The 26,210-nt window shown below is 39.7% G+C and overlaps 1 protein-coding gene across 1 annotated transcript in view; it reads right to left on the bottom strand.

Moving 5' to 3' along the window:
- The window catches only part of CTTNBP2 (cortactin binding protein 2), a 150,091-nt gene extending 129,211 nt beyond the window's left edge, over positions 1-20,880 (bottom strand). Inside the window, exons 1-2 of the mRNA XM_028105001.1 lie at positions 20,800-20,880; positions 9,219-9,326 (exon numbers count right to left, since the gene is read on the bottom strand). Coding sequence (XP_027960802.1) covers positions 9,219-9,326; positions 20,800-20,880 — 189 coding nt within the window. The remainder of the gene's footprint in view (positions 1-9,218; positions 9,327-20,799) is intronic.
- Between the last annotated feature and the right edge of the window lie 5,330 nt (positions 20,881-26,210).

Consider the following 26,210-nt stretch of genomic DNA (forward strand, 5'->3'; position numbering starts at 1 on the left):
AGACATGCCTAAAGATAAACATCTGTTGAATGAATGGATACATGGATCCCCTTGCCTTCTCCTCAAAGATCCCCACCATGTTCAAATATCATTTCAATTATATAATACAGACTCTCCTATTTGTTCAATACCTATTTACAGTTTGACTCCAAAAATCAAAAGGGAGAAGCTGAAACCTCTTATGTTTCTTTCCAAAATAATCACAACCAAAGAGAAGGAAGAATTTTGAGTACTATCTTAGTTAGATCCTTGTTTCCTCTTCTAATCAAGACACAGCTAATCATAAACATAGCAAATGAAATTCCCATAAGAACACATGATCTGTGGCTTAGCCACTGAGTATAAGATGAGGTGGTTAAAATCTTATCAGAATGCTTCAAAGGAACACCCTGTATTCTCAGATCACAAGGAAGTATTCTTAAAAGGAACTGTTCAGTGAACAGTACCCAAAATTATGATAATCTTCAAAGTGTACAAAAAGTATTCCTGTTTTCATGCCATCTGTAACTCTGAATCTATCCTGAACCCAGTGTAAAACAAATGGTACATCATTGAGCTGAACAATGAGCTTTAGTTTGTTCCCACAGATGTCCTAATGATTTATTAATAATCATCAGCAAGAAAGTGTTGCTTGAGTGAGTTCAGTTGCTTATTAAAAAAATACTGATAAACATTTTGCTTTCATAGCACCATCAACTTTCATTTCTTAATACATAAAAAAGCACTATTTTGCCTGGCATTCCATTTTTTCCCTTCACTAATAGTAAATGTTCATCAGGAAAATAAAATTTCTCAGACGAATCAGAAGTGAGGCTTCCTATGTCTGTCCTACTGGACAAAATACAATGCTATATAAGAATCATCAGCTAGTCGTATTTTATGAAAAGTGATTTGCATGCAAGAACAACACAACGTCTGGTCAACTCCTCTTCCTTTTCTCTAGACATGGAACAAAGGTGTTATCTCAGCAGACAGAAAAGGAAACAGTTTGTTTTCATGAACTGAGCTCTGCTCAGTAAATTCATTCATTCATTAATTAAAATGAACAAAAAAGGGTATGTTTTGGTCAATCAATTGCCTGAAATCATAGGAGAATTTTGAAACACAAAAGGCTGCATGTTTTACTTAGCTGAAACCAGAAGGCTCCTCTTTTATCATGATTTAGCAAACATGTCATATGAGGAAAACCTCACAATCCTCTGTAGTATAGCAGTAGCTGCTTTCAAAACCGGAGTGGAAGCATTCTTGTTTAATGATTTTATTTTATTTGAAGAGATTGCCTTTGTTCTATGTTAAGACTCTAACATTGAGCCATAAAACTATAAAGGTTTTTTAATAGAAAAAGTAAAGCATGTAATTTCTGCATATAAAACTATAATGCAGGGCTCCTGGGTGGCTCAGTTGGTTAGGCAACTACCTTCGGCTCGGGTCATGATCCTGGAGTCCCGGGATCGAGTCCCACATCGGGCTCCCTGCTCAGCGGGGAGTCTGCTTCTCCCTCTGACCCTCTTCCCTCTTGTGCTCTCTGTCTCTCATTCTCTCTCTCTCAAATAAATAAAATCTTTTAAAAAATAAATAAATAAAAATAAAACCCAAATTCTTTAAAAAAAAAAAACTATAATGCAATTTTAAATGTGGTGTGTTTTGGAAGAGTCATGAAGTTTCTTAAATGGGCATTTTCAAATATTTAGTTTTGAGGGCAATAGTTCAAAGAAAAATCACTTGTTTCCTAATAAAATGTATTTCTCATTCCAGTATAGTTAACATACAGTGTTTATTAGTTTCAGGTGTACAATAATAGTGATTTGACAATTCTATACATTACTCAGTGCTCATCATGATAAATGTACTCTTAATCCCCTTCACCTATTTCACCCATCCCTCCACCAACCTCTCCTCTGGTAACCATCAGTTTGTTCTCTATAGTAAAAGTTCGTTTTTGTCTCTTTTTCCTTGTTCATTTTGTTTTTTTTTTAAATTCCACATGAGTGAAATCATGTGGTATTGGTCTTTCTCTGACTTATTTCACTTAGCATTATACCTTCTAGATTCATTCATGTTGCAAATGGCAAGATTTCATTCTTTTTATGACTAATTTTCCACTGTGTGTGTACACAAATATGCACACTCATTTTTTTAAAAAAAATATTTTGTCAGAGAGAGAGAGAGAGAGCACAAGCAGGAGAAGCAGCAGGCAGAGGGAGAAGCAGGCTCCCTGCTGAGCAAGGAGCCTGGTTTGGGACTCAATCCCTGAACCCTGGGATCATGACCTGAGCCGAAGGCAGACGCTTAACCAACTGAGCCACCCAGGCGTCCCACACACATTTTCTTTATCCATTCATCAATCTATGGACACTTGGGCTGCTTCCATAATTTGGCTGTTGTAAATTATGCTGCTATAAACATATGGGTGCATATATCTTTTCAAACTAGTGTTTTTGTGTTCTTTGGGTAAATACCCAATAGTGGAATTACTGGATCACATGGTAGTTCTATTTCTAACTTTTTAAGGAACCTCTGTACCGTTTTCCACAGTAACTGCTCCAGTTTGCATTCCCCCAACAGTGATGAGGGCTCCTTTTTCTCCACATCCTCACCTACACTTGTTGTATGTTGGGTCTTTGATTTTAGCCATTTTGACAGATGTGAGGTGGTATCTCATTGTGGTTTTGATTTGCATGTTCCTGATGATGAGTGATGTTGAGCATCTTTTCATGAGTCTCTTCGCCATCTGTTTGTCTTCATTGGAGAAATGTCTGCTCACATCTTCTGTCCATTTTTAATTAGATTTTTTTAGTGTTGAGTTGTATAAATTCCTTATATATTTTGGATACTAACTCTATTGGATAGGTTATTTGCAAATATCTTCTCCCATTCTGTAAGTTGTCTTTCAGTTTTGTTGATTGTTTCCTTTGCTGTGCAGAACCTTTGTATTTTGATGTTGTCCTAATAGTTTATTTTTGCTTTTGTTTCCCTTGCCTCAGGAGACCTATCTAGAAAAATGCTGCTATGGCTAATGTCAGAGAAATTAATTACTGCCTGTACTCTCTTCTTGGATTTTTATAGTTTCAGGTCTCACATTTGGGTCTTTAATCCATTTTGAGTTTATTTTTGTGTATGGTATGAGAAAGTCATCCAGTTTCATTCTTTTGCATATAGCTGTTCAGTTTTCCTAACACCATTCATTGAAGAGACTTTTTCCCATTGTATATTCTAGTCTCCTTTGTTGAAGATTAATTGACCACATAATTGTGGGTTTATTTCTGTGTTTTCTATCCTGCCCCATTGATCTATGTGTCTATTTTTATGCCAGTACCTTACTATTTTGTTGGGTTTTTTTTTTAGTTTATTTTTTTTAGTAATCTCTACGCCCAATGTAGGGCTCAAACTCACAACCCTGAGATCAAGAGTCACCTGCTCTTCCAACTGAGCCAGCCAGGTGCCCCAGTACCACAATACTGTTTTGATTACTATAGCTTTATAGTCTATCTTTAAATCTGAGTTTGTGATACCACCAAGTTTTGTTCTTTTTTAAGACTGCTTTGGCTGTTCAGGGTCCTTTGTGGTTCCAGACAAATTTTAAGATTATCTGTTCTGGTTCTGTGAAAAATGCTGTCAGTATTTTGTAGAGATTGCAATAAATCTGTAGATTGCTTTGGGTAGTATGGACATTTTGACAATATTTATTCTTCCAATCCATGAGCATGGAAGGTCTTTCCGTTTCTTTGTGTTGTCTCCAATTTCTTTCATCAAGGTTTTATAGTTTTCAGAGTACAAGTCCTTCATCTCCTTGGTTAAGTTTATTCCTAGGTATTTTATTATTTTTAGTGCAATTGTAAATAGGATTTTCTTAATTTCTCTTTCTGCCAATTCATTATTAGGGTATAGAAATGCAATAGATTTCTGTATATTGATTTTGTATCCTGCGACCTTACTGAATTCATTTATTAGTTCTAGTAGTTTTTTAGTAGATTCTTCAGGGTTTTCTACATATAGTAACATGTCATCTGCAAATAGTGGAAGTTTTACTTCTTCCTTACCAATCTGGACACCTTTTATTTATTTTTCTTATCTGATTGCTATGGCTAGGACTTCTATGCTGAATAAAAGTGGTGAGAGTAGACACCCTTGTCTCATTCCTGATCTTAGGGGAAAAGTTCTTTATTTTTTTTCACCACTGAGTATGATGTTAACTGTCATTAACATATGTTTCATATAAAGCATGTTGAGATATATTCCCTCTAAACCTACTTTGATGGGAGTTTTTAATAAAGGATGTTGCATTTATAATGAAATGTATTTGAGCAGCATTTTCTTGACCAGTATTACTTTACAGCAGTGTTTCTCAACTGGGGGCGATTGTGTACCCCAAGGGAGGACCTTTTTGGCTGTCACACCTACAGAAGTGCTACTGGCATCTAGTGAGCAGATAGACCAGGACTGCTGCAAAACACACTACAATGTACAAGATAGCCCCTCTTTTCACAACAACCACAACAAATACCCAGTCCCAAATGTCAAGAGTGCCGAGGGGAGATAACCTGCTTCAAAGCAAAACCATCCAAAACATTTTTTTAATTGAGTTTTGAACCCAATGAACAGTTAAGGTTTTTAAAAAGGAAGATCATTCTAGACAAAATCTGAACATATATAGAGTCATAGTCTGAGAAAACCAAAACATGGCCCCAAATGACACTACGTGGGACAATTAATTTTAAGCATAAAGACGGTATATACAATGTTCTAAATGGACACAATTTTGGCATAATAAATCTCCACTAATATTCACCTCGAACTTTCATTTTTATACCTGGTACACAGTAGGTACTCAACAAATATTTGAGGGTAGGAGGAAAGGAAGGATCTATCTTCTTATACCATACCACAGGATCTTTTATAACATTAAACCAAGATAATGGACTGCATTAGGTTATTAGATGTCCTCCAAAGTCCTCCCCTCCCAGGGAGCCAGCCAGTCAGAAACATTCCCCAGAACTTGGCTAGGTGTGTCCACAGAAGTTCTCCCCTATGCACATGATTATGCTTCTCCTTCATTTCCTCTCCTGCCTTCTTTACAACAGGTTTGGGATGTGGACATGGCACTGACAGTTTCAACCATACCAGTGAGGCTAATTCCCTAAGGAGAGCAGTAAGATAGATACAATCTGGGCTGTTGACTGACCGCTTGGCTTAGCACTACTTCTCCAGCATAGACGGTGAGCACCTCCAGACTGGTAGGAGAAATAAACTTCATATTTAATCTATCATATTTTGGGTCTCTTGTTGCAGTCACTTATACAAGGCAATTCTATAATTTTATATCCCCTAGGATGTAAGTACTATAAATGCATTCTATCCAAAGAAATGTTAAATGGTAATTTTTAAAAGTTTCAGTGCAAATAATACTTAAAAATCTGTATTATATACTTTATAGTAACTATAGGTTATGAGGAAGAAATGCCATGTCAATAATACTGTTAATTCTCATTTATCAATCTAAAAGGAAAAAAGAAGGAATACAAGAAATCTGGATCCCTTTTGACTAAGGTACTGATAAAAATTCTAGAAGCAAGATGGAAAAGAAGTAAAAGCCAGAAGATTCCACAAACTAAACAATTAGCGTCAAATAGATGATCTCTTAACAGGCTATATATTCAAACTTCGAATGTACAATTAAATTTAATCCAAAAGGTTCTGTATCTATCATGGTTTTCAGAAAATACAGCATATTCTCAATTATACTTCACAGTAATTTTCCTCTAAACTTCATTTGGCATATCTATTTGGTCAAAGATTTATTCCTACTTTTTGTGGATGAGAGGGAATCCTTGATAGAATATTTCTCATGCAATTAAGACATATTTCAGTTAAGCAGTTCATATTGTCCAAAAACATTGCACTTTTTAAAATATAATCCCCCCAATAAAAATTAATCTCCTGAATACTACATCTGTTATAAAGCCAAGGAGTTTTACTGGGAAATATTTTTACCTTAAACATGAAAATAGTAAACGTACCACTATATATATCGTAATTTCATAACACCCTCCCCCCGTATTTATGAACTGTTTTGAAGTTTATTGCCATTAATCCAATGATCTATGCAATTTTTTATGATAACTTGAAAATCAAAAACATCAGAGTAGGGGGTGCCTGGGTGGCTTAGTTAAGCATGACCTTCATTTTGGCTCAGGTCATGATCTCGGGGTCATGAAATCAGTCCCCATATCAGGCACCACACTGAGCATGGAGCCTGCTTTGGATTTTCTCTCTCCCTTCTGCCCAGTCCCTCCACCCACCCACCTAACTGCACTGTCACTGGCACTGTCTCCTTCTCTCTCTCAAAAAACAAAAATAAAAAAAACATATCAAGGTAGCATTATTAAAAAAGCAAAAAAGCTTGGACTCAAATTATTTTTTTAAGATTTTATTTATTTATTTATTTGACAGAGAGAGAGAGTGAGCGCCACAAGCAAGGGGAGTGGCAGGTACAGGGAGAGGGAGCAGACTCCCTGCTGAGCAGGGAGCCCGATGTGGGACTTGATCCGAGGACCCTGAGATCATCATCTGAGCCAAAGGCAGATGCTTAACTGACTGAGCCACCCAGGTACCCCTGAAATATCTTTTTAAAGATTCTAAAATTCTAAAGGATTTAAATGCCTTATAACACAATCATTTCTAAATTTTAATATAGTTCATGGTATAAATTAGCTATCTTTATTTTGGGAAAAAAAATCACAATTTACATATTAAGTTAAAAAAATATTTCCTACCTTCAGAGAAATACTACTTTTGACGTTTTTCAAAACAAGGTGTATTTCTCTCCCAATTGAATAGCAACATACTGATTACTGATTGGACAGATTTTGAATTTTAATTCAGGATTATGTTTATCTCATAATATGAAATAAAAATAAAAGTTTCACATTCTCTCTCCTTCCCAAATTTTTTAGCCAGTCACTAACTTGTTATCACAGTGACTGGCACTTAGGGGGCAGGGCTAGAGGGTGTGCCCCATATCCAGGAACTGTCTCAAGTCCCCCTGAACTTTCAAATGTCCTTCTATTCATTCCTTTCAGTAGAACCTTCAGTTCAATATGCAAACCTGAGCTAAAGAGTAACTCCCTTTTACACACAGACAGGTTGTTTTAACAAACACTGAATTTTCCACGAACTCTACTCTCACGTAAGTGTGCACTTTTGTTTGGAGCTTTACCAAAAGTCATTCACCATCTCAGGAAAAAAATCACCTCACGTACAGCAAATACAGAGTCCCAATACAGCATGCCTGGATTAGGATTCTTTCACAATGATTGCATTCATGGCAATGCTATGAATAGGTGCAAATCGCCGCTTACTTTATCATGTCTTCCATTAGACATGCCTGAGCATTTATATACTGAAATGTGTATTTTGTTATATATTACTTTCCTGTTATTTTATATCACAATTAGGGTGGTATACTGGTTATTTTTAACATAACCTACTTACATATGCACTTATCCATAAATTTCATTGCAGGACAGTAAAAGAATAATACGAAACATTTTATTTTAAAAAAAAGCAAAGCAAAACCAAACCAAAAACACAGGCTTAGATTTGGAGGGATACAAACCACTGACCTAGAATATATAGTAAGGCTCTTTGCAACTCCAACATTCCTTGATTCTATGAAAAACTTTCAGCTTGGCAAGCCCTCATCATTAGCAAGCCTTTAATTCTACTTATAGTTGAAAGTACCGCAATTAAGTTAAAAAGAACTGGAGCCTTCATATCCAATTGGTCTCAAGTGTCCACTCCTGGCCTCACAGGTGACCCTGTTTTCTCCTTGGGCGGAGTGTAATACATGTTAGTGATCCACTGCCCTAGCATTTCTCCCACAAAGTTCGTTTGTCCAGAAAATATACACTGGCAAGCAATGCAAATGTTTCCAATATGGACCAAGATGAATGGTGCACAAGTCTATGCAGCAAAGCTTGCCATTCAAAAAGCAGCACCTTCAATTTGTTATTGGTTTGCAGATGGTAGAACTCTACTCCCATTTTTCGGAGGCAAATCATTCTCTGGTCATCAGACTGAGCAGTAATCATTATCCCCACTGTACCAATTTCCAGTTTGTGAAAATGAACAGTAGCCACCCTTTTCTCACGCTACTGGATTCTCAGCACACCCACAGCTTCATGATGTCTGACCGTCCACCATGATTAAGTACCTCTTTCCCTCACTGTATTAGCACCCATAAGCGGCAACAATTTGACACCCATAGATTTTCATATGTTAAAATAACCTCCTAAGACAAAGTTTGAGGACATATTCCGTGGGGGGGGGTTGGGGGGATGGAAATCAAGCCCATACTTCATATATAATAAATATAACCATCCTGGCCAAAATGACCAAGAGGCAGGAAACACTTGATTTGTTTGTATACAAACAAATTTGTATACAAAGTATTGTATACAAAGTATTTGTATTGTATACAAAGTATACAATATTTTTTGATTGTATACAAAGTATTTAATATCAAAGAAAAAGGAGGAAAAAACCACTTAGGTTTGGCTAATATGCCAAAGCAAGTACAAGATTAAGAACAATCGATTATAAAATTGTGCATCAAGAAAACTTAACGTTATTTTTAAAGCAACAGAACTTTGAGGTATTTAAGTATTATATTAGAAGATAATACTTCACAAGTTATGAAAATTTCAAAATTCCTAGAAGATCAGATGAAAAAGTAATAAAACGACGTGAAGGTATATGTAGTTTTTAAGAGAGATATAGGTTAGTTTTTAACTCTTACAAGTTTCAGAAAATAAATCATTTATAATTTACATAGGAAGGAAAAGCTCTATTATCAGTAGTATCTTTTATAAATGACTCTCATAATTTTTCCTCCCTGATCTCACATACATGTATGATACCAAATTTCCAATTTCCTAAAAACTTACAACCAAATAACCACATGAAACAATACAGCTCATGTCTCAAGTTTCCCATACTAAACAGTTTAGTCTCAATCCCCATCATTAGACTGACCATCCGACTTCAGTGTTTGGGTTTATAAAGATTATGGGTTGGCATTTGGGGTGAGGGGTACATTTTAACCAGATGTAACATTTTAAATCTACATGGTTCAAAAATTAAGAAAAGCAGCTTTGCCACCGGCCCTTTGAAAAAAGGAAATGATACAGCAACGGGGCTGGGCCCCAGAAGCTTCTTACCCGCAGGGCCTCGATGACCAGGTCTCTGGCCTCCAGCTCCCCTTCCATCACGCTGAGCAGCATTCGAAGCTCTGATTTACTGAGGGTGTCCACATCAAACTCTTTTTTCTGTAACACAAATATTAAAAAAGCAATGAAAAAGCTATTCATAGGACAATGCACATGTCTTAAAGGTATACAATGGATGATTTTATCAGTGGCTCAGCCAATCCCAGAAGCACAGGGGCCCTGTTCAAGCAACAGATAATCTATGCCCAGACCTTCCAGGGGCGGTAAAAACTCGAAGGTCAAAGTCCCAAATCTCTTCATTAAGGAAATCTATTTTCCTAGCCTGCCTGCACACCTGGATTCAGAATCTCTTCAAATTGTGACAGAAATTTAAAGTCTCTGGAGTTTCTATCAAAACAGGCCTAGTCTATGTTCAGGAAAAGTTGCAGGGGTAGTAAAGAAAGCACAAGAATATATTCCTAGAAGGGCCCCAACATAGAGGCTCCTGGAGGTTATTATAAATTCCAGGATATCCAATAATAACAGGTCATGTTTATAGAATACTGTGCAGCAGAGATCAACAGCCGGAAGCCTACGGCCAAATCCGGCCTACAGAGGTGTGTAACTTGGGCCACAAAGTGTTTTGGGTTTTTTACTCGGCCAGCATTTAAAAAAAACAAAACAAAACAAAAAAACCTAAGATGTCACCAAAAAATCCAGATCTCTGATTTCTCTGCAAAATCGAGATGACTGGTTAACCCTGGATTCACATTCTCACAGAGCAATAATCTGCAGAAACAAGTAGCAGTAGTCACTTGAGAAGGAGCATGCTCCTCCCTTTGCTGCCCTGCTCTCCCCACCACACACACACACAGGGCAGGCATATGTACTTTCAAGAGGCCTGGCCCACCACCCGCATTTAGTCAACTGTGCCTGTGGTCAGGTGAGTCTGGAACCTGCTATGTGGTTATCAAACGCTTTCTTAAGCAACGCCTCTGTAGCTTCTTGCCATCCCAAAGGTAGGCTGAGGCTAGAATAAGTGGCCCTCCAGAGACTCAACTATACCACAAGGTATTGGCACCATGACCCAAGGATCACAATCCTCAATCACTCTTCCAGTCTGTTGTCTTCTCTACATTCCTTCCCTGGTAACTGCATCCAGTCTCTCCTTTTTAAATCCCACTGATGTACCACTGATGCCCAATACTTTTGTGTCTAACTCTGCCCCCTCCTTTCCTGACAACAAGCTTTATGAGCAGGTTTTCTGGCAGCCATCTTAGAGAAGATCAACTAGAGTGCTCACAGCCCTGCTTGGGTGAATCCACAGACTGAGCTCCCTCTACACACAGAGTCCACGGCGCCCTGCTGTGCAGAGATTCCTTTGATAAACCCATTACCCTCAGAGGGAGGGGCACACAAGTTCATCCCCAAATGCTTCAGAACACCCAACCTCAGAAGCCATTCCTCGGGCCATTCCAGAACACTATTTCACATGTGCATAGCACCCAATGGTTTCCAAAGGATTCAAGAAGAACCAAATCGAATAGGTAAGACATAATCTCTATCTTCAGGTAAGAAAACCACAACTCAGAGCAGTTGGATAACATACCCACATTGTTCAGCCAGGAAATGACAAAACTACACCTAAGTGCTATGACTCGTCTACACACTTTACCAGCCAGTGACCGCACTCTTGAGATGAAAAACAGTGCCATCCTATCAATTTGCTAATAAGAACTAGTTTAGCACCTAGATACCTGACCCCATATTATCCTTGTGATGACACAGAAGTAAACATGGCAAGCCAATAAATGATTCCAGGGGCTTTCAAACAGGCATAACCAGAACTGGCTATTTCTTGGTTTCAAAAAAACCTTCTAGAAGGAGATAATAGTACAAAGGTGAAAGAGACCAGGGCTAGCTGGTTCTCCAAAAAAAAAAAGATTTTAAAAGGATCTTTCTCTTAAAATTGTTTCTTTTTACACATACGTGAGAGCAGTTGTTTAGAAAGGCAGGGGCTCAGGATGGAAAAAGAAAAAGAAAAACCTACAGCAAAACCTAAAAGATGTTTTATTTTGAGGATGCCTTTGCTTAGAAAGTTAACTCAGGAGATATTCCCTATTGGGGCACCTGGGTGGCTTGGCTGGTTGAGCTTGCAACTCTTGGTTCCGGCTCCAGTTCTGATCTTAGGGTCCTGAGATCGAGCCCCACATTGGGCTCCGCACTCAGCGTGGAGTCCGCTTGAGGATTCTCCCTCTCTGGCCCCACCCCCATCCCACTCGCATGCGCTTGTGCTCCCGCTTGCTCTCTCTCTCTCTCTGGAATAAATAAATGAATCTCTAAGAAAAAAAATTGAGATTCCCCGTGAATAGTAAAATCTATTATACTAGGGTTCAAGATCTGTTCCCACCACACAGGTCTCATAACCCAATTGCTCTCAAAGGCGGGCATGCGTAAGAATCACGTGGAGCCCTTGTTACCACGGACGGCAAGGCCCCACCTCTGGAGTTCCTGATACAGGTCTGAGGTAGAGCCTTGAATCTGCCTTTCTAACAAGCTCCTGTTGCTGCTGCTAGTCCAAGGACTATACTTGGAGAGGCATTTCTGTATCTCACCTGGTCTGTTTTTTCATCTATATAATACACATCCTAACATTTACCCCGCAAAGGTCTCCTGAGCATTAAACAAGAACACATAAAAGAAGTAAGTGCTAAATAAAAGTGGTGATTGTGATTATTCAAGTGGAGAGCACCCAGATGTTTTATGTAGGGAGGGGTGGACTATTGGCTATATGCCTATTTCTTTGAAAAAATCTACCAGCCTAAGTCCCATGAAAACTCAGCTTATTGACTCTGATGAAAGACAGACTCTTTTATCCTGCTTTCTCCCACTGAGATGGGAGAGTAAGCTGCAATTCGTACGTGCTTTAGAAGGTAATGTTTTATTAATGCTGCTGCTGGTTGTTCTAAAGATTTTAATTAATTGTGTATTTTATTGTCCTTGTTTCCCCGAAGCTTCATAAGTACTCCACTTTAAATACTAATAAATTATGAAAGACATTGCCAAGATTCTGATTCATATTAGAGTCAGGAGTGCTTGCTCTGGATCTATCATCATCAACATTACATGTGACCTGCAACCAACACTTCTGTTTTTTAATGTATCACCATAAATAAAAAGGGAAATTCATTAAAAATAACACTGTTATAAGGGTTCTTGCTAAACCACTGGTTAGGTTACACAGAATGTTAAAAAAAAATCATAATAATCTGTTTCCCCTCACAGTGTATTAAGTGATGCACTATTTTAAATATAGTTTGTCGGCCTGCCTGCCTCTCTCTCTCTCTCTCTCTCCTCTGTTTCTCACCCCTGGGTCCTCACTAAAACCATTGCTACTTCCTGGCCTTCAAGAATAAGAATATTATAATAATATTTTTGAATTGTCATTCTCCAATGCTTGATGGTACCATCTACTATTCTGGTAAAACAGAGTAATAGGAAGTACATGAAATCATGTTAGAGGTCATTTATTTACAAATAAATTCAAAGCACTTTAGTACTGTTAGAAATATAAAAAACCCCAAAAGCAAAAATCCCAACAAAAAAGTATGTTAGTTTCAGTTTCATATGAAGTGGCATTTATCCGACTTGACACATGTACGGTACAGAAATACTCAGATATGGAAAAATTATTAATGTTTTTTGGCTTAAAAACAAAATAACTGTTATAAATCTTTTATGTTTTAAACCACGTTGAGATGTGATTGACATACAAAATGCTGTACATATTTAATATGTACAACTTGATGAGTCTGGAGAGACAGGAAACCATCACCATAATCTAGGCCATATACAAATCCATTGCCTCCAAGTTTCCTTTTTTTTTTTATAAATTTTATATTTTAAAAGGCAAACTAACTTGATAACCTAATTTTCAAAAAAAGAGAGAGGATAGATCCAAATGCCACCACTCACATAAAAAATTAAGATCTCTATCAGGACATTCATGAAAACATGACACCCCCACACCTACAGCAACAACAAAATCACAGCAGACATGTTCACACACTGATCTTTATTATTACTGTACTTGTTTTCCTCAATAAAGAAACATCCAGATCTCATCTTTAAGTGATAGCAAGGCACTAAAAAAAAGAAAGAAAAAAACCCAGCTAGATTTCAACTCCACAGGCCACCCCTCTGCCTGTCATGTTTGATGGTTGCCAGAAGTACTCCAGGAACCATGCTTAACACCTAATTTTAAAAATCTGGCACAGGCAGCTGGTCATCAAACAGAGAGAGCACCTTCTTTGGGACATAAACATATATACGAAAGAGGAGACCCAACCCCAAACTCTTACTGTTCAACACAGAAGTCTTCAACAAGCTCTAAATCACTTGAGGTGGGTGTGGGGAGGGCATTCTTCCAGATTTTCTTATACAGGCTCAGAGAGAGAGGGAGGGAGAAGACAAAATAGAACTTGGCTGAGTTAAGTCATCTTTAGTTGCCAGAACTAAACATAGGCCAATACCAGTTACCTCCACTACCACTCTACACCCTCACCTCTGGAGGAAAAAAAAAAAGGAAGAAAAATCTAAAATACCGGGTTTTGTGTAGGGAATTTCAACAGTCACAGCCAAATAGGGCCAGGAGATCCTTACCCATATCTTTTAAAGAATTCAAGGGGTCAGAACACTGATGGTTGTCAAAGAGCATTTAAGAGAGATTATGCACCACAGTGGCCAAAGTACCCCTCAGACCTTTGCCCAAACTTATCAGTTACGGTAAAAAGCTAACGACCAAACACAGAGCCAGACATGTTCTCTGGCACTTCCCACAGACACCAAGAGCATCTCCTCCGGGTTTCCAATCTAGTGGGCTGCCCTGCGTTTGATCCATGAGTTTACCACACGGGAAGGGGGTGAGGTACCTGAGAAAGCCGGTGGGTTGGAAGGACACTATTCCATCGGTTTGGACTGCAGGTTTCTCAGTGCTGAAGTAAGAATGCTGTACTAAGTGATCCCTAAAATCTCCCCCAGCTCCCAAATGTCCTGATTTCACAGACTATCAGCGTAACTGGATTACCGGACTGAGGAAATTTAGGTCATTCCATGAAGCCTTTGAGAAATAGTTGAAGTAAATTGATTTTGCCTGTTTGCTCTGAACTTACAGAAACGTATTTTCTTCCCAGTCTAATAGTGCATGCTAATAATTAATAAGGCGCATTTAGAACTTCCTATGTAAGATTTATGGCTTGGGGATGAGTAAGAGGTTGTAAAGAAGGGGAAACCAATGAAATCATCTTGAAATTACAAGGAGAAAATAAAAAGCTGAAGACTAACATGAACATGAAAAAAAATCCAACTTTCCAGGTACACAGAACATTTATAATATTAAAATATGAATTCAGACAGTTATACGGATTTCCATGAAGAAAAGTACATTTTCACGCTCTAAAACTATTTCAAATCTGACATCACATCCTGCTTTGAGATTATTCCTCCCAATTTCCTCTATGGACAAAAAAAGGTTACTGACAGGTTTTGCATACCTTCGATTTTGTTCTTCCTAACCCTCTGTCCTCTAATTCTTGACAACCCTACCTTTCTTCAGGACAGAGCTCAAATCCCACTTTCATAGGTCCTTATGGACTCCAGAAATCTCTCCCCTATACTCCGTCTTGGAGTCCGCTCTATTACTTCATCTGGCAATTAATCATGTTCTGCCTTATGTATTTCCTCATATTATCTGTCTTAATGCTCTATTTTTTCACCCCTACTAGAAATGTGGGGACAGCTAGAGTATTAAATCCTCACATGATTCTACCTAACATGCATCCCACCCACGTTTGGTATAAAACGTCTATTTCACGCAATATGAACACACAAAGCATGTAAATCATGTGTAAAGATACACCTGTCTTACCAAGATACAATGTTATGGCCCACTCTAAGGCCAACTGAGTAACTGGTCAATCATCTTCATTGTTTCAAAAATCATTTAGAACAATCTAAACTAGGGCTACTTGGTGTGGGGCTTTAAAGCAACATACTGAGAACTCCTCCATGGCCTTGCACCTCAAATCAACTCCACTGCCTGAGGTCTTTCATGCAAGACAAGCAACTGCGTATACTGGAAGGAGGTAAAACTGACAAGTAAAAAGAATGTCAGGAAGGAAACCTGGTAATGGATATAACTAATTTTAAGTACAAGAAAACTGGAATGAAAAGCAAAGAAGTGGCTCGGGCAGGGGTGACAAGTTCTGATAATTAAATGCAGCTATATCCCTTTTCCTCCTTTCAGATCTCCTGTCTGTCTCCATTTCTTCTTTGGAAAAAGAAAAAGAAAAAGAAAAAGACCACATCTCAGATAAAACAAATGCCTATTTCCATTCCAACTCAGCTTTTCCATATTCCATCAGCCCTACATGGGACATATCCACATGTGAACTAGCATCCAGATCCAATAATTGTCCTTTAAGAAGCTTATCATGCATTGAATATCAGCTTGATTATCTGTAGGTGGTAAATGGCAGCATGCTGATTTTCAAATGAAGAGGCTGAGACATAGACTGCTAGATGATATTCTTACAGTTACAAAGCCCTTCTGTGGAAGAACTCGGGCCTTTGGAATCATCTTTTTGCCTTTTCAATGAAATATAAAAGTGTCAGAAGGGAATCATTTACGAACAAGCATTCATTCTGCATAGTGATGTTAACTTAGTTATATTGCATTTACTCTAATAATCTTTTAACTCCATCCTTAATCTACCTGGTTATTTACTAACAATTTCAAGAGCAATTTTTTTTCCTAAAAATCGGGATTTCTATATGCATGGCATCGTATTGTGCACAGCATTAATATGATCTCATTATTTTTGTACAAGTTATTTATAAAAGATGAACGCATCCTTAAAAATCCTTTGATTTCAATGTCATCATCATCATCTTTCTCGTAACTGTTCTCCATTTTTTTTTTTTTTTTTTTACTTAACGTCTAAGAGAAAAGACAAGTTTCCTTTTCCATGTTATACAAGTCTTGCAAAGGAGCCCCAGTAGAGAAGAATACAATTGAGTGCATTCAAATACTCTTTTCTAAAACAACACTCAGAAGTGCTTAGGTGGCAAAGTATATGGGGGCAGAAGGGAGAGAAACTGCTCCATCTTTCCTAGGCACATTTAAAGTTGAATTCAGGTTCCAGATTTCTGGGCATTTGCGGACTAATCCAAAGCCTTGCCTATCTTCCTGCCCAATCTTTCCTTTTATTCCCTTTTCCTGTTTCCAAACTTCTTTCCATTTCTGTCTTGACCCCCCTCAATCATCCCCTCCCTCTACACCCCAGTGGGTGATTTGACCTTGACTCTATTTTAGGAAGAATTCAGAATGGGAGGGATGCAGTTACCATTCCCAGCCTCAGCCATTATTCTGAAGAGAGATAATCTAAAGGGAAAACTAACAGTATCGTAAATTAATTTTTTAAAAACCTGTGAATCTGAAATGTCACCGAGAAAAGCAGCTTGGAAAGAGACAATATACAAATACAAATAAGAACAAACAAACAAAAATCAGGAAATCACGGTCATCGTCCAGAAACAAGAAAAGCTCTGTAACATGTCTAATGTTAATTACTACAAATCAGAGGCCAACAACTTAGTAACACACAAAGTAAATTTCCCAATTAGCCAAACAATAAGTATCAGGACACAACTTGTTAGTGAGTGCTCATTTTCTTCATTCCATATTAGCGAGACACCTACCATGTATGTGCCTGGCACAGTGCTTAACCTTTGCTTTCTTTTGGAAACAAAACCCACACAGCTTTTCTTGAAGGAGGCTGCTCTCTTCCAGCTCCAGCCTTGCTGTGCATAAGATCAACAGGAGATTATCTGTAAACGGCTGAATAAGTACTCAGTCTGTGAAACATTTTCTCACCTCATAAAGTTACGTGAAACACAAGAGGACAGAACCAACTGGCAATCTAGCCTAGGCACGGATTCAATCACACAGAAGACAAATGCTTTTCTCTAAACAAAATTCCTCCTGTGAGAAATGCAATGGCAACGATACCAACAACAACAATAAAGTAAAAAAACAGGCACAGAAATATACATTAGTTAAGAAGAAAAAAGAGTGAAAAACATCATGTTGAAAAGCATCAGTCATAGTCTAATCGTGGGGGAATATTTCAGTCTATTTCCTCAACTTCTAACCTATTTTTCTAAAGCACTCTGTTGAGACTGAAGTTGAAACTCTATGCTCATCTTGGAAAGCCCCTCACGTGTGCCCCAGGCCACCTTTCAAGGAATCCTAAGAACCAGTTACATGGCACACAGCTTCCTGCCGTCTCCACTTCCAAGTCCTCCTTGCATCTCAAGGCCCAACTCAAATGCCATCCTTCTGTGGAATGTTTCCAGGTCCTTCCACTAGGGATCCCTTCCATAACTCCTCCTCTCCAGACTCCTAATATAAATTATTTGTGCCTTTCATGACAGCATCATGTCTGATTTGATTCCTTGGCATTTATCAGTTTCTACCCTTGGAATGGGATGTGTTACTTTTTATGGCGGCAAAGATGTTACTCGTGATGCCACCATCTTGGTAAGTGGGTGGTAACGTGTTAAATCTAAATTACTCCCTACTTAAAAATTATGCTGTGAAACTTTCAATATTCTAGAGCTGCCATATAACATGGTTGTTTTAAGAAAGCTTAGCAAAATTGGCTAAGAAAGTACTTTTCTTTGCATTTACATTCAATATTATCACCTGGAAACAAAAATTTCCAAGGTACCAGCTGCTAATGTAATACTCCTGTTGTGCATTTAATGAAAGCATTGTCCAAGTTTTTTGTCATTATCACCATGACAACAAAAATTTGTATCTACTTTTTGCATATTAGTTGCTCCAGAAAAGTCCAGAATGACAAGAATGTTGCTCAGCTTCCCAAACACAGCTCTAAAGAGATCTCCCTTTTCCTTTCACTCTTAAAATTCTCTGGTGACAATAAAAAAGCAGGAAGATTTCTGTTTCCATACTGCCTTATCCATTAGGAGTTATTTTCAGAGTAGAAATAGCAATATAGCCTATAAAAGTCATCACATTTGGCTAAGGCACTGAAAATAACCCAGGTCTCTCGGCATGGTTCACAGCAAAGACTATTAATATGATCCTATTGAATAATGTAGCTGTTACCCAGCTTTACACTTGGGATGCTTTCAGGATTTAAACAGCTAAGAACAAGGATCACAAACTAAATTTAAAACACTCCACTGAAAATCACATTAAGCTGAAAACTATAAATTAAACATGTCTCTAAGCAACAATCTAAATAGTCAAAACTTAGTGAAAACACTTTCAAAAATAGCCTACTGCTTTGGAGTCTCCATTGGCTCATGACTGCCAAATGTACATACAAAAATGCATAATATGTAAACTAATTTGAAATGAAATAAATCTCTAAAATGTAAAACAACTTATTCCCTAAAAATGAAAAAAATTTTAAGTCCTCAGTTGCCATGAACCCAAAATGCATAAAAATGTCTTTGATTTTTAATCATCAGGTAAGAAGCAGTTAAATGACAAATATTTAAAAAATCAAGCTGTAAGTCAAATGGCGGATACAGGAGGACCATACTGTTATTAAGTGAAAAGTAAAATGCCCAGTTTACTGCATAATAAGCCATCATCAGAATTTTACTAAAAAATTATTTAAAAAACTATTAGATTAAGCATCCTTATTGCATCCTCCAAGGATTCTACAGAAGTAACAAGTTTTACTTCCACAGATTTTTCCATGGCTATCATTAACCAGGGTGAAATGATAAAATCCCCACCTATCCACAGTGAAAAATCAGACTCCTGAAAATTTTCAACAGCAGAAAGGGAACAGGGACCTTGTTAACACAAAAACCTGTCCGGCGTCCAAGATTCTTTTTGCAATCTAACCAAATAAAACTATAGATCAGCCACAGACCATAAATCAGATGTTTGTGTTTGGTTTCATTGTCAGGTGATTAAAGACTGAGGTATTGTAATAGAAAGAAGGCTGTTCCAAGTCGATTAAACAAATTCTACCTTCCTGGAAAACAACACACACCCTACCTCTTTTTCTCACTCCCCTCCCTTTAGCATCTCCTGGGGATGAAGGTACCCAATCACTTCCAACTTCCCAGGGAGGTTTGTGTTGTAATAGCTAGCTTCCTTATTGTATTTCACAAAAGGGAACTGATTCACTGCATCACAAGCGAGGTTTCATCTGAAATCTTAAGTTCACGTTTTCCCTGCAAAGAATGAAAAATCAATTTTCCTCAAAGTTTCAGATTAAAACTTGCAAGTTTCACAAGTGGAAATCAGCAGCCCTCCTCCTCCTCCGTTTTTCCTTCTCTCCCTCTGTTTCTCTTTTCCTGCCCAGGCTCAGCTCAAGTAGCCTCCTCCACCCCCACATCTCTCCTCTACATCTCCAGAAAGCCCTACGTCCAAATACAGAGGGAAGAAGTTCAAATAGCCCAGATTCACACCTGGCCCTGCCCTCTGCTGCTCGAACACCGATTCTGTTTAGGAAAGAACTGCGGGGCGTCCATGCTCTTCTCAGTCCACACCACCCGGAATCTCCCGCTAGAGCAGCGGGACCGCGCCAAGGGTGGGAGGCGCTCCCAGGGCTGCCTTTCTTTGCAGATCCTTGCAGCTCCTGCGAAGCTGCTTCTCAACTCCGAAATCGTTTCCACCCAGGAAGTGTGGGTCCAGCCTCCCCCCCCCCCCCCGCCTCCAAGGTAGGGGCTGGAAACCACCATTCAGTCTCTGTGCACAGGGATATTGTGGGGCCGAAAGCGGGGCCAGCGTTGGATGGAAGCTCATTAGGCTTCTAGATCCCAGCGAAGAACAATGTGTGGACACCAGATGCTGAATCTCCACCTTGCCCGGGCACCTTCTAGGGAAGAACGAGGACACCCTCCCACCGCGGCCCCCCATCTCCAAGTGATGGGGCAGCAGGCAGCTAGGACGCAAAGCTACGACGCTAAGCGGAAGGCAGCAGCGCCCAAAGCCGACACCGGGCCTCTCTAAAGGGGCCTCAGGCACATGAACACACACACAATGGGCATCCCCACACCTGCCTGGCGATGACCCGTCTCCCCCTAGCTGTCTTCTTGGGTCCGCTGAGAGATGCCAGGCAGCCCCGAGACACGCGCCCACCACCACGCGCACAGCTAGAGGCGAACAATGGGGGGTCAAGTTCGCCTAGAAACACACGCCAGCCCCCGCCCCTGACCAAACCCCACAGCAGCTGAGGGAGTGGGCAAAGGGGTCGCACAGGATACACGCAGGGAGCCCCGAGAACCGGGCGGACCGGGACGGCTTCCCGCGGGGCTGGGAAAGGACGGGAGGGATCCCGAACCCAGGCGGCCGCCTCACCCTCCTCGACCCGGATTCCGGCCGTGAAGCACCGCAAGGAGGGGGCACCCACGGAGGGGCTACCCAGCGGAGGGGACACACCAGGAAGCCCGGGCTTGCGGAGCGCCCCGGGGCGCAAGCCGGGTCCAGCCCGAACCCCAGCCCGCGTCTTCACTCTCCCCGCGCCCACCCCGGGACCTCGGTTACCGCCGCCTCCGCCGTGGCCCCCGCCGCGTCCTCTGGGGCGCGGGAGAAGTCGGGCTCGCAGCTCGCGCCGTCCGTCGCCATCTTCCTGCTCTAGCGGATCCGAATGCGAGCTCGGAGCGGCGGCTCCGGGTTCAGCCTTTTCGGCGCGGGCGGCGCTTAACTCGCTGCGGTCCGGGGACGCGGGCGCTTGCAGCCCGGCCGCCGCCGCCGCCGCCGCCGCCGCCGCCGCCGCTCTCCCTCCTCCCCTCGCCGCCGCCCCCGCCGCCTTAACCCGCTGCGCGCCGGAGCACCGCCCGCCGCCGCCGCCCGGTCCCCGCCCCGCCGCCCCGCCCCGGGCTGCCAACAATCAGCCGCGCGTGGAGGGAGGTACGGGAAATGGGCACGCGCCCCGGCCCGGCTAGGAACCTGCGCGAAGAACGGGTAACCAAAGCCCCGGACGAGGTGGAGGAAAGAAAGCCCAGTAGGTGATTCTCCCGGCACGGTCCCCACCAAGCCGGCGGTGAACAGAACAACCGGATTAAATGTCAGGCCTCCCGATTCTGAATTCTCTGTACCGTCAAGGAAAAGCCTTCACTTCAGCCCCCTCTATCCCACAGCTAGGAATCACGCAAGGCATCCTTTTCTTCTTTCTTGAATTTGTTTTTTGTTGTTGTTTTGGTTTTTTTTGCAAGACTGCCACCAGGGCGTTTTTCCCCTCCTGGTGTATATATTGGGCTTTGTTTTGTTCTACCATTGCCTTGAGTCCTTCTCCGAAAACCATCAACTCCCAGATCAAAATGTGTCTTGCTACCCTTTATTCCGTGGCACCCGGCCCCTTGGCCTATTCCTTTTTACAACCTCTTTTTCAAGAAAGGTGGAGCAGGGCCTTTGTTTTGTTTTGTTTTTTGACCCCAAGTCTGGGGTATTTTTTGAAGGGCTAACCACGAAATGTTAAGTGCCATTCTTGTAAAAGGAAGCTCTCTACTTAAGAGACCCCCATGAGGTGGGGACAACACACACACATAATTTTTTCCTAAAAATTGATTTTATGGGAATTATAGGTCTCAGAAGATATATCATGAGATGAATTAGACCCAAACTCTTAATTTTCTCTTCCCACATCTGATTCAGTACCTACCCTTTCCTGCCAATTCCCAGAATGTGAAAATCTATCACCTTATCAAGACCATATGGTACAGGCCTTCCCAAATCACCAGATCCCAAAAATGTGTTGAAAGCACAAAATCAAATGGAGGCATTCAAGCTGTGTCTCAAAAAAATAAAGTCAAACCACAACCAAATCCTGGACTTAAAATTCTGGAAGATGAATGACTGGAATGTTCACTCCAAGGGTTAACAGATCAAAGCTCATTTTTTTTTTAAATGGCAGACTCCTAATGAAAGGTTTTGGCACTTTAATTGCTTCGCTTTCCAAAGTAGATCTAAATCTGATACAAACCAGGGCAGAGAACATCTTTTCAAGGACCTGAAAAGGGTGGATCAATAAATTGTTAAAAGTTCCTTCCCAGAAGGGATCTATATCAAGAAAGAACTTTCACTTGGAACCCTGGGGTTAAGGGTCACAGGCTTGGAAGTCACCTCCAGGTTATCTTGTAAGCAGAGATGATCATTTACTTATTGTCTTTGACTTTATTCTGGTAGCTACTCCCTCTCTGAACCCTCTGATTTCCATCTCTGTTCATTATATCATTTCTTTTATCAAACATTCTCTATGAAATTGCTCAATATTAGAATAACTAGACTCTTTATCCAATGAAAGAAAAGCATTTGACAGTAAAACTTCAATGCTGAACTGATAGTAAAAACTTGAAGTTTGAATCTAAAACCATTTTCACACATCAAAAGGCAATGAATTTTCTTGACACTGATACTTGTACTGCTGTTCAGTTACTAGCACAGAAATTAACTGGTTCCCTTCTAGGGGAAAAAAATAAAATAATATACTTCACTTAGGTGTTAAGAACTAGGGATATGATATGACAATATCCCTGAGAAGCAACTCCCATTTATTTTATACATGCAGTTCAATTAAAAAAAAAATCATTGGGAAGAAATAGTTTCTATGAGTCTAAATACAATTAAAGCGGAATCGTCACAAAAGATTCAAACCCTGAGCAACTTCTTCCCTCTCACTCCCCTCCCCCCCTTTTTTTTTGGTAAAATAAAAATAAACAGTTGCGAAAAAAAAAAATCACAGAACAGCACATTTTCTAAGGGCCAAAATCCAAGACCTAGGAAGGAAAATAAACAGCATTTTGTCCCTACCTTAAAGCTGCCACTGCCTATTGCCAAGGATTGATGGAATATCCCACCCTACTGCACAGAAAGCACACTAGGAGTTAACTCCCTCACCAGTGGCCTGGCCTGGGGCTGCTTCTCTACCGGGAGGACACTTGCTGGTTTAAATTCTCTCTTGAGAATTAACCTCTATTGAGACTGCAAATTAACTCTTTCTGAAAGACTTTCTTTGTACAAAGACAGGCTCTACTAGAGTCAGACCAAATAGATCTGAAAGAGTAGCGACTTGATGGCTCTAGAAATTAAATCTTTTGAAGCTCCATTAAATAGCTTAAAAAAAAAAAAAAGACATCCCAGGGCTAGAGTGAAAATTTCTGAAAAGCAGGGGAAAGGAAAAGATATTTTTAAAGATTTTATTTTATTTATTTGAGAGAGAGGGTGAGAGAGAGCACAAGAGGGGGTAGGGTCAGAGGGTGAAGCAGACTCCCCGCCGAGCAGGGAGCCTGATGTGGGACTCTATTCCGGACTCCAGGATCGTGACCCGAGCCGAAGGCCATCGCTTAGCCGACTGAGCCACCCAGGCGCCCTGAATCATGATCTTTAATCAGTACATTTCTTTCAGCAGTAAAATGGAAGAAGAGATGCTGAATACATTGCAAACAGAGAAAACTATTAGTTACATTGTCTTCTTCTCTGAACATAATGATGTGGCTGACCCACGGACAAATGAATTTATTTTGTCAGATTAAAATAATTTATGTTCTGAGCCTGGAATAGAGGTGCTTGTGCTGAGCTATACTCCAAGATTCTCTTTTAAGACCAATGAAATGGGTTGCTGCAGCTAGGAATGCAGACTGTGGTTGGGGAGCCAAGTGGTTTTCTGATTAAACCGCGGCCTTGGCCTCACCAGCCACATCCTCCAACCCACTAAACCAAAAACCCAGGGAGTCATATATAATGATGCAAAGATATTCTTCCTTCCATGTGAGAAGATAAAGGAACATACACATATCCCAAAACAGTTTCCCTGGTAGAGTAAGAGAATTCTTTATTTCAGTTAAATGACAACATTTATGTGAACTCCAAAGAGCATACCATATGTTATCGTGTCTTAGTATTGCCAAATGACAAAATTACTGAGTAGCAAATCATTTCTGACTGCATCCACAAGGCTATAGTTATACAATTTAAATATTCCAGACCACGTTTATCCCTGTCTACACCATGGTGACCCACCTAGAAAGCCCCAGATCTTGACACTGTGAACTCTAACAAAAAAGAGGAGATGAGCTTGAGTGCCCTGTATCTATCACATGTTTTTGAAACCAAGACATTGCCAGAAATGAATTTTCATATGACCTAACTACATTCCCTCATAGTCAACTTGTCATTATCTACATGTGCTTAGGCTCTTTGTGGATTTTACTCAGTAAATTTAATCCTAATCTAGTTAGCCACTCTTGTCAACAACCTATGGTTTTGGAAGGCCTCCTCCACCAACTGCAGTTGGTGTGTGCCAAGGGAATGCAAGCTAATTTTACCTAAGCTAAAGCAAAACATAATTAGGAAATTAAATCTGCTAGGTAGGATGCAAGCCAAAGCCAAACATAAATATATCATTATAATCACTCCCAGCCCCTTTTAACACCACCTTTAGCTGGAAACTGCATTCGGTCATTCAATGCTAAAGTGATGTCCAAATAGAAGGTTTTATTAAAGAGTTAAAGGTACAGCAAGAACATTATTCCCCAATCCAGTCACTCAGAACAGAAACTCGGCTAATTGAGAACAATGAAGCAATGTTGATTCAGTTCTATTGAATGTTTTTAAAATCTTAAACCATTACTTGTTAATTTCAACTCTTATCTGCAGAAGTCATTTACTAAAGTAAGTTCTAGTGCAAAAGATTTTTTAGTGCAAAACCATTATGGAAAAACAATTTTAACAAAGAAATCTGGCCCACTGCTGCCCCTCATCCACCTGAATTGGAAATGGATCTGAATATTTCCGTTTATTCAGCCTCATTAGCAACCCCACAAGCCCGCAGTATGTAGTTTCTAGGCAACCACTAAGGCAGGGGTGTTTATACCATTAGGCATCAATTATAACAAGCTTTATTTTTCTTAGAAAGTTTAAAAACTTTATAAATAGGTTGTGAGATCAAATCCTTTTCTCATCTGATTAGGAGTGTAGAGCTAGCTATAAAACCAAAGCTGACATTTTCTTTTCACTATGGAGGATGTAATATTCAATTCAAAAGGAAATGTAGTGTTTGAAGAATTAATAAGAACAAAATATTGATGCCCTTCAATTTTAATAAATATGCAGGTGGTATTTATGATCCACGCAGTGATGATTTACTTATGATACAAAATACAGGAGAAAAGACATGAATGTGTAAGTCTCCCATGTAAAAATGTGAAATAAGCCACATACATCAACATTTTCCAGTCAATCATAATCAATTAGCCATACACTAAGTTAATAGAGTTTCAAATGGCTTTAGAATTTTTTTTAAGATTTATTTATTTGAGAGAGAGCAAGAGCTCGAGTGGGAGGGGCAGAGGGAGAGGGGGAGAGAATCCCAGGCCGACTCGGCACTGAGTGAGAAGACCAACTCAGGGCTCCATTGAAGGACCCAGAGATCACAACCTGAGTAGAAACCCAGTCGGATTCTTAACTGACTGAGCCACTCAGGCGGCCCCCCTTTGGAATTTTTGAGACATAAATTCCATTTTACATCATCTAAAATCTCACTTGATGACGACAGGTTTTTTTTCTTTGGTCCACTATGACATATTTTTAATTCAAATCAGTTTAGTTCATTTAAAATTGCCTGAAAATATGATGCCATTATTTGAAAAGAAATAAAATAAATATATATGGCAGAAGTTATTCAATTAACCAACAAATATAAAATAAAATTTAATTCACAATATTTTTAAAACAATGTCATGGCTAGACTTAAAGGCTTAATTTTATTTATGATTCAAGAACTGAAAGAAAAAGCATTAGTGTTGCTATTTCATTCCAGGGAAGGGGAAGTCACTTATAGAATAAAGAAAAATACTTCTGAAAAATCAACATTTAAGTAGTCTGGAATGTTTTATCCTGGCAATTAAAGAAATTTAACCACTGAAATAATTTTATGCTAGCAATACAGTATTTTTTCC

The sequence above is a fragment of the Eumetopias jubatus genome, unplaced genomic scaffold (genome assembly GCF_037043125.1).
Source record: "Eumetopias jubatus isolate StellerSeaLion01/CBP00866 unplaced genomic scaffold, mEumJub1_p1.0 scaffold_14, whole genome shotgun sequence".
Taxonomy (NCBI): Eukaryota; Metazoa; Chordata; class Mammalia; order Carnivora; family Otariidae; genus Eumetopias; species Eumetopias jubatus.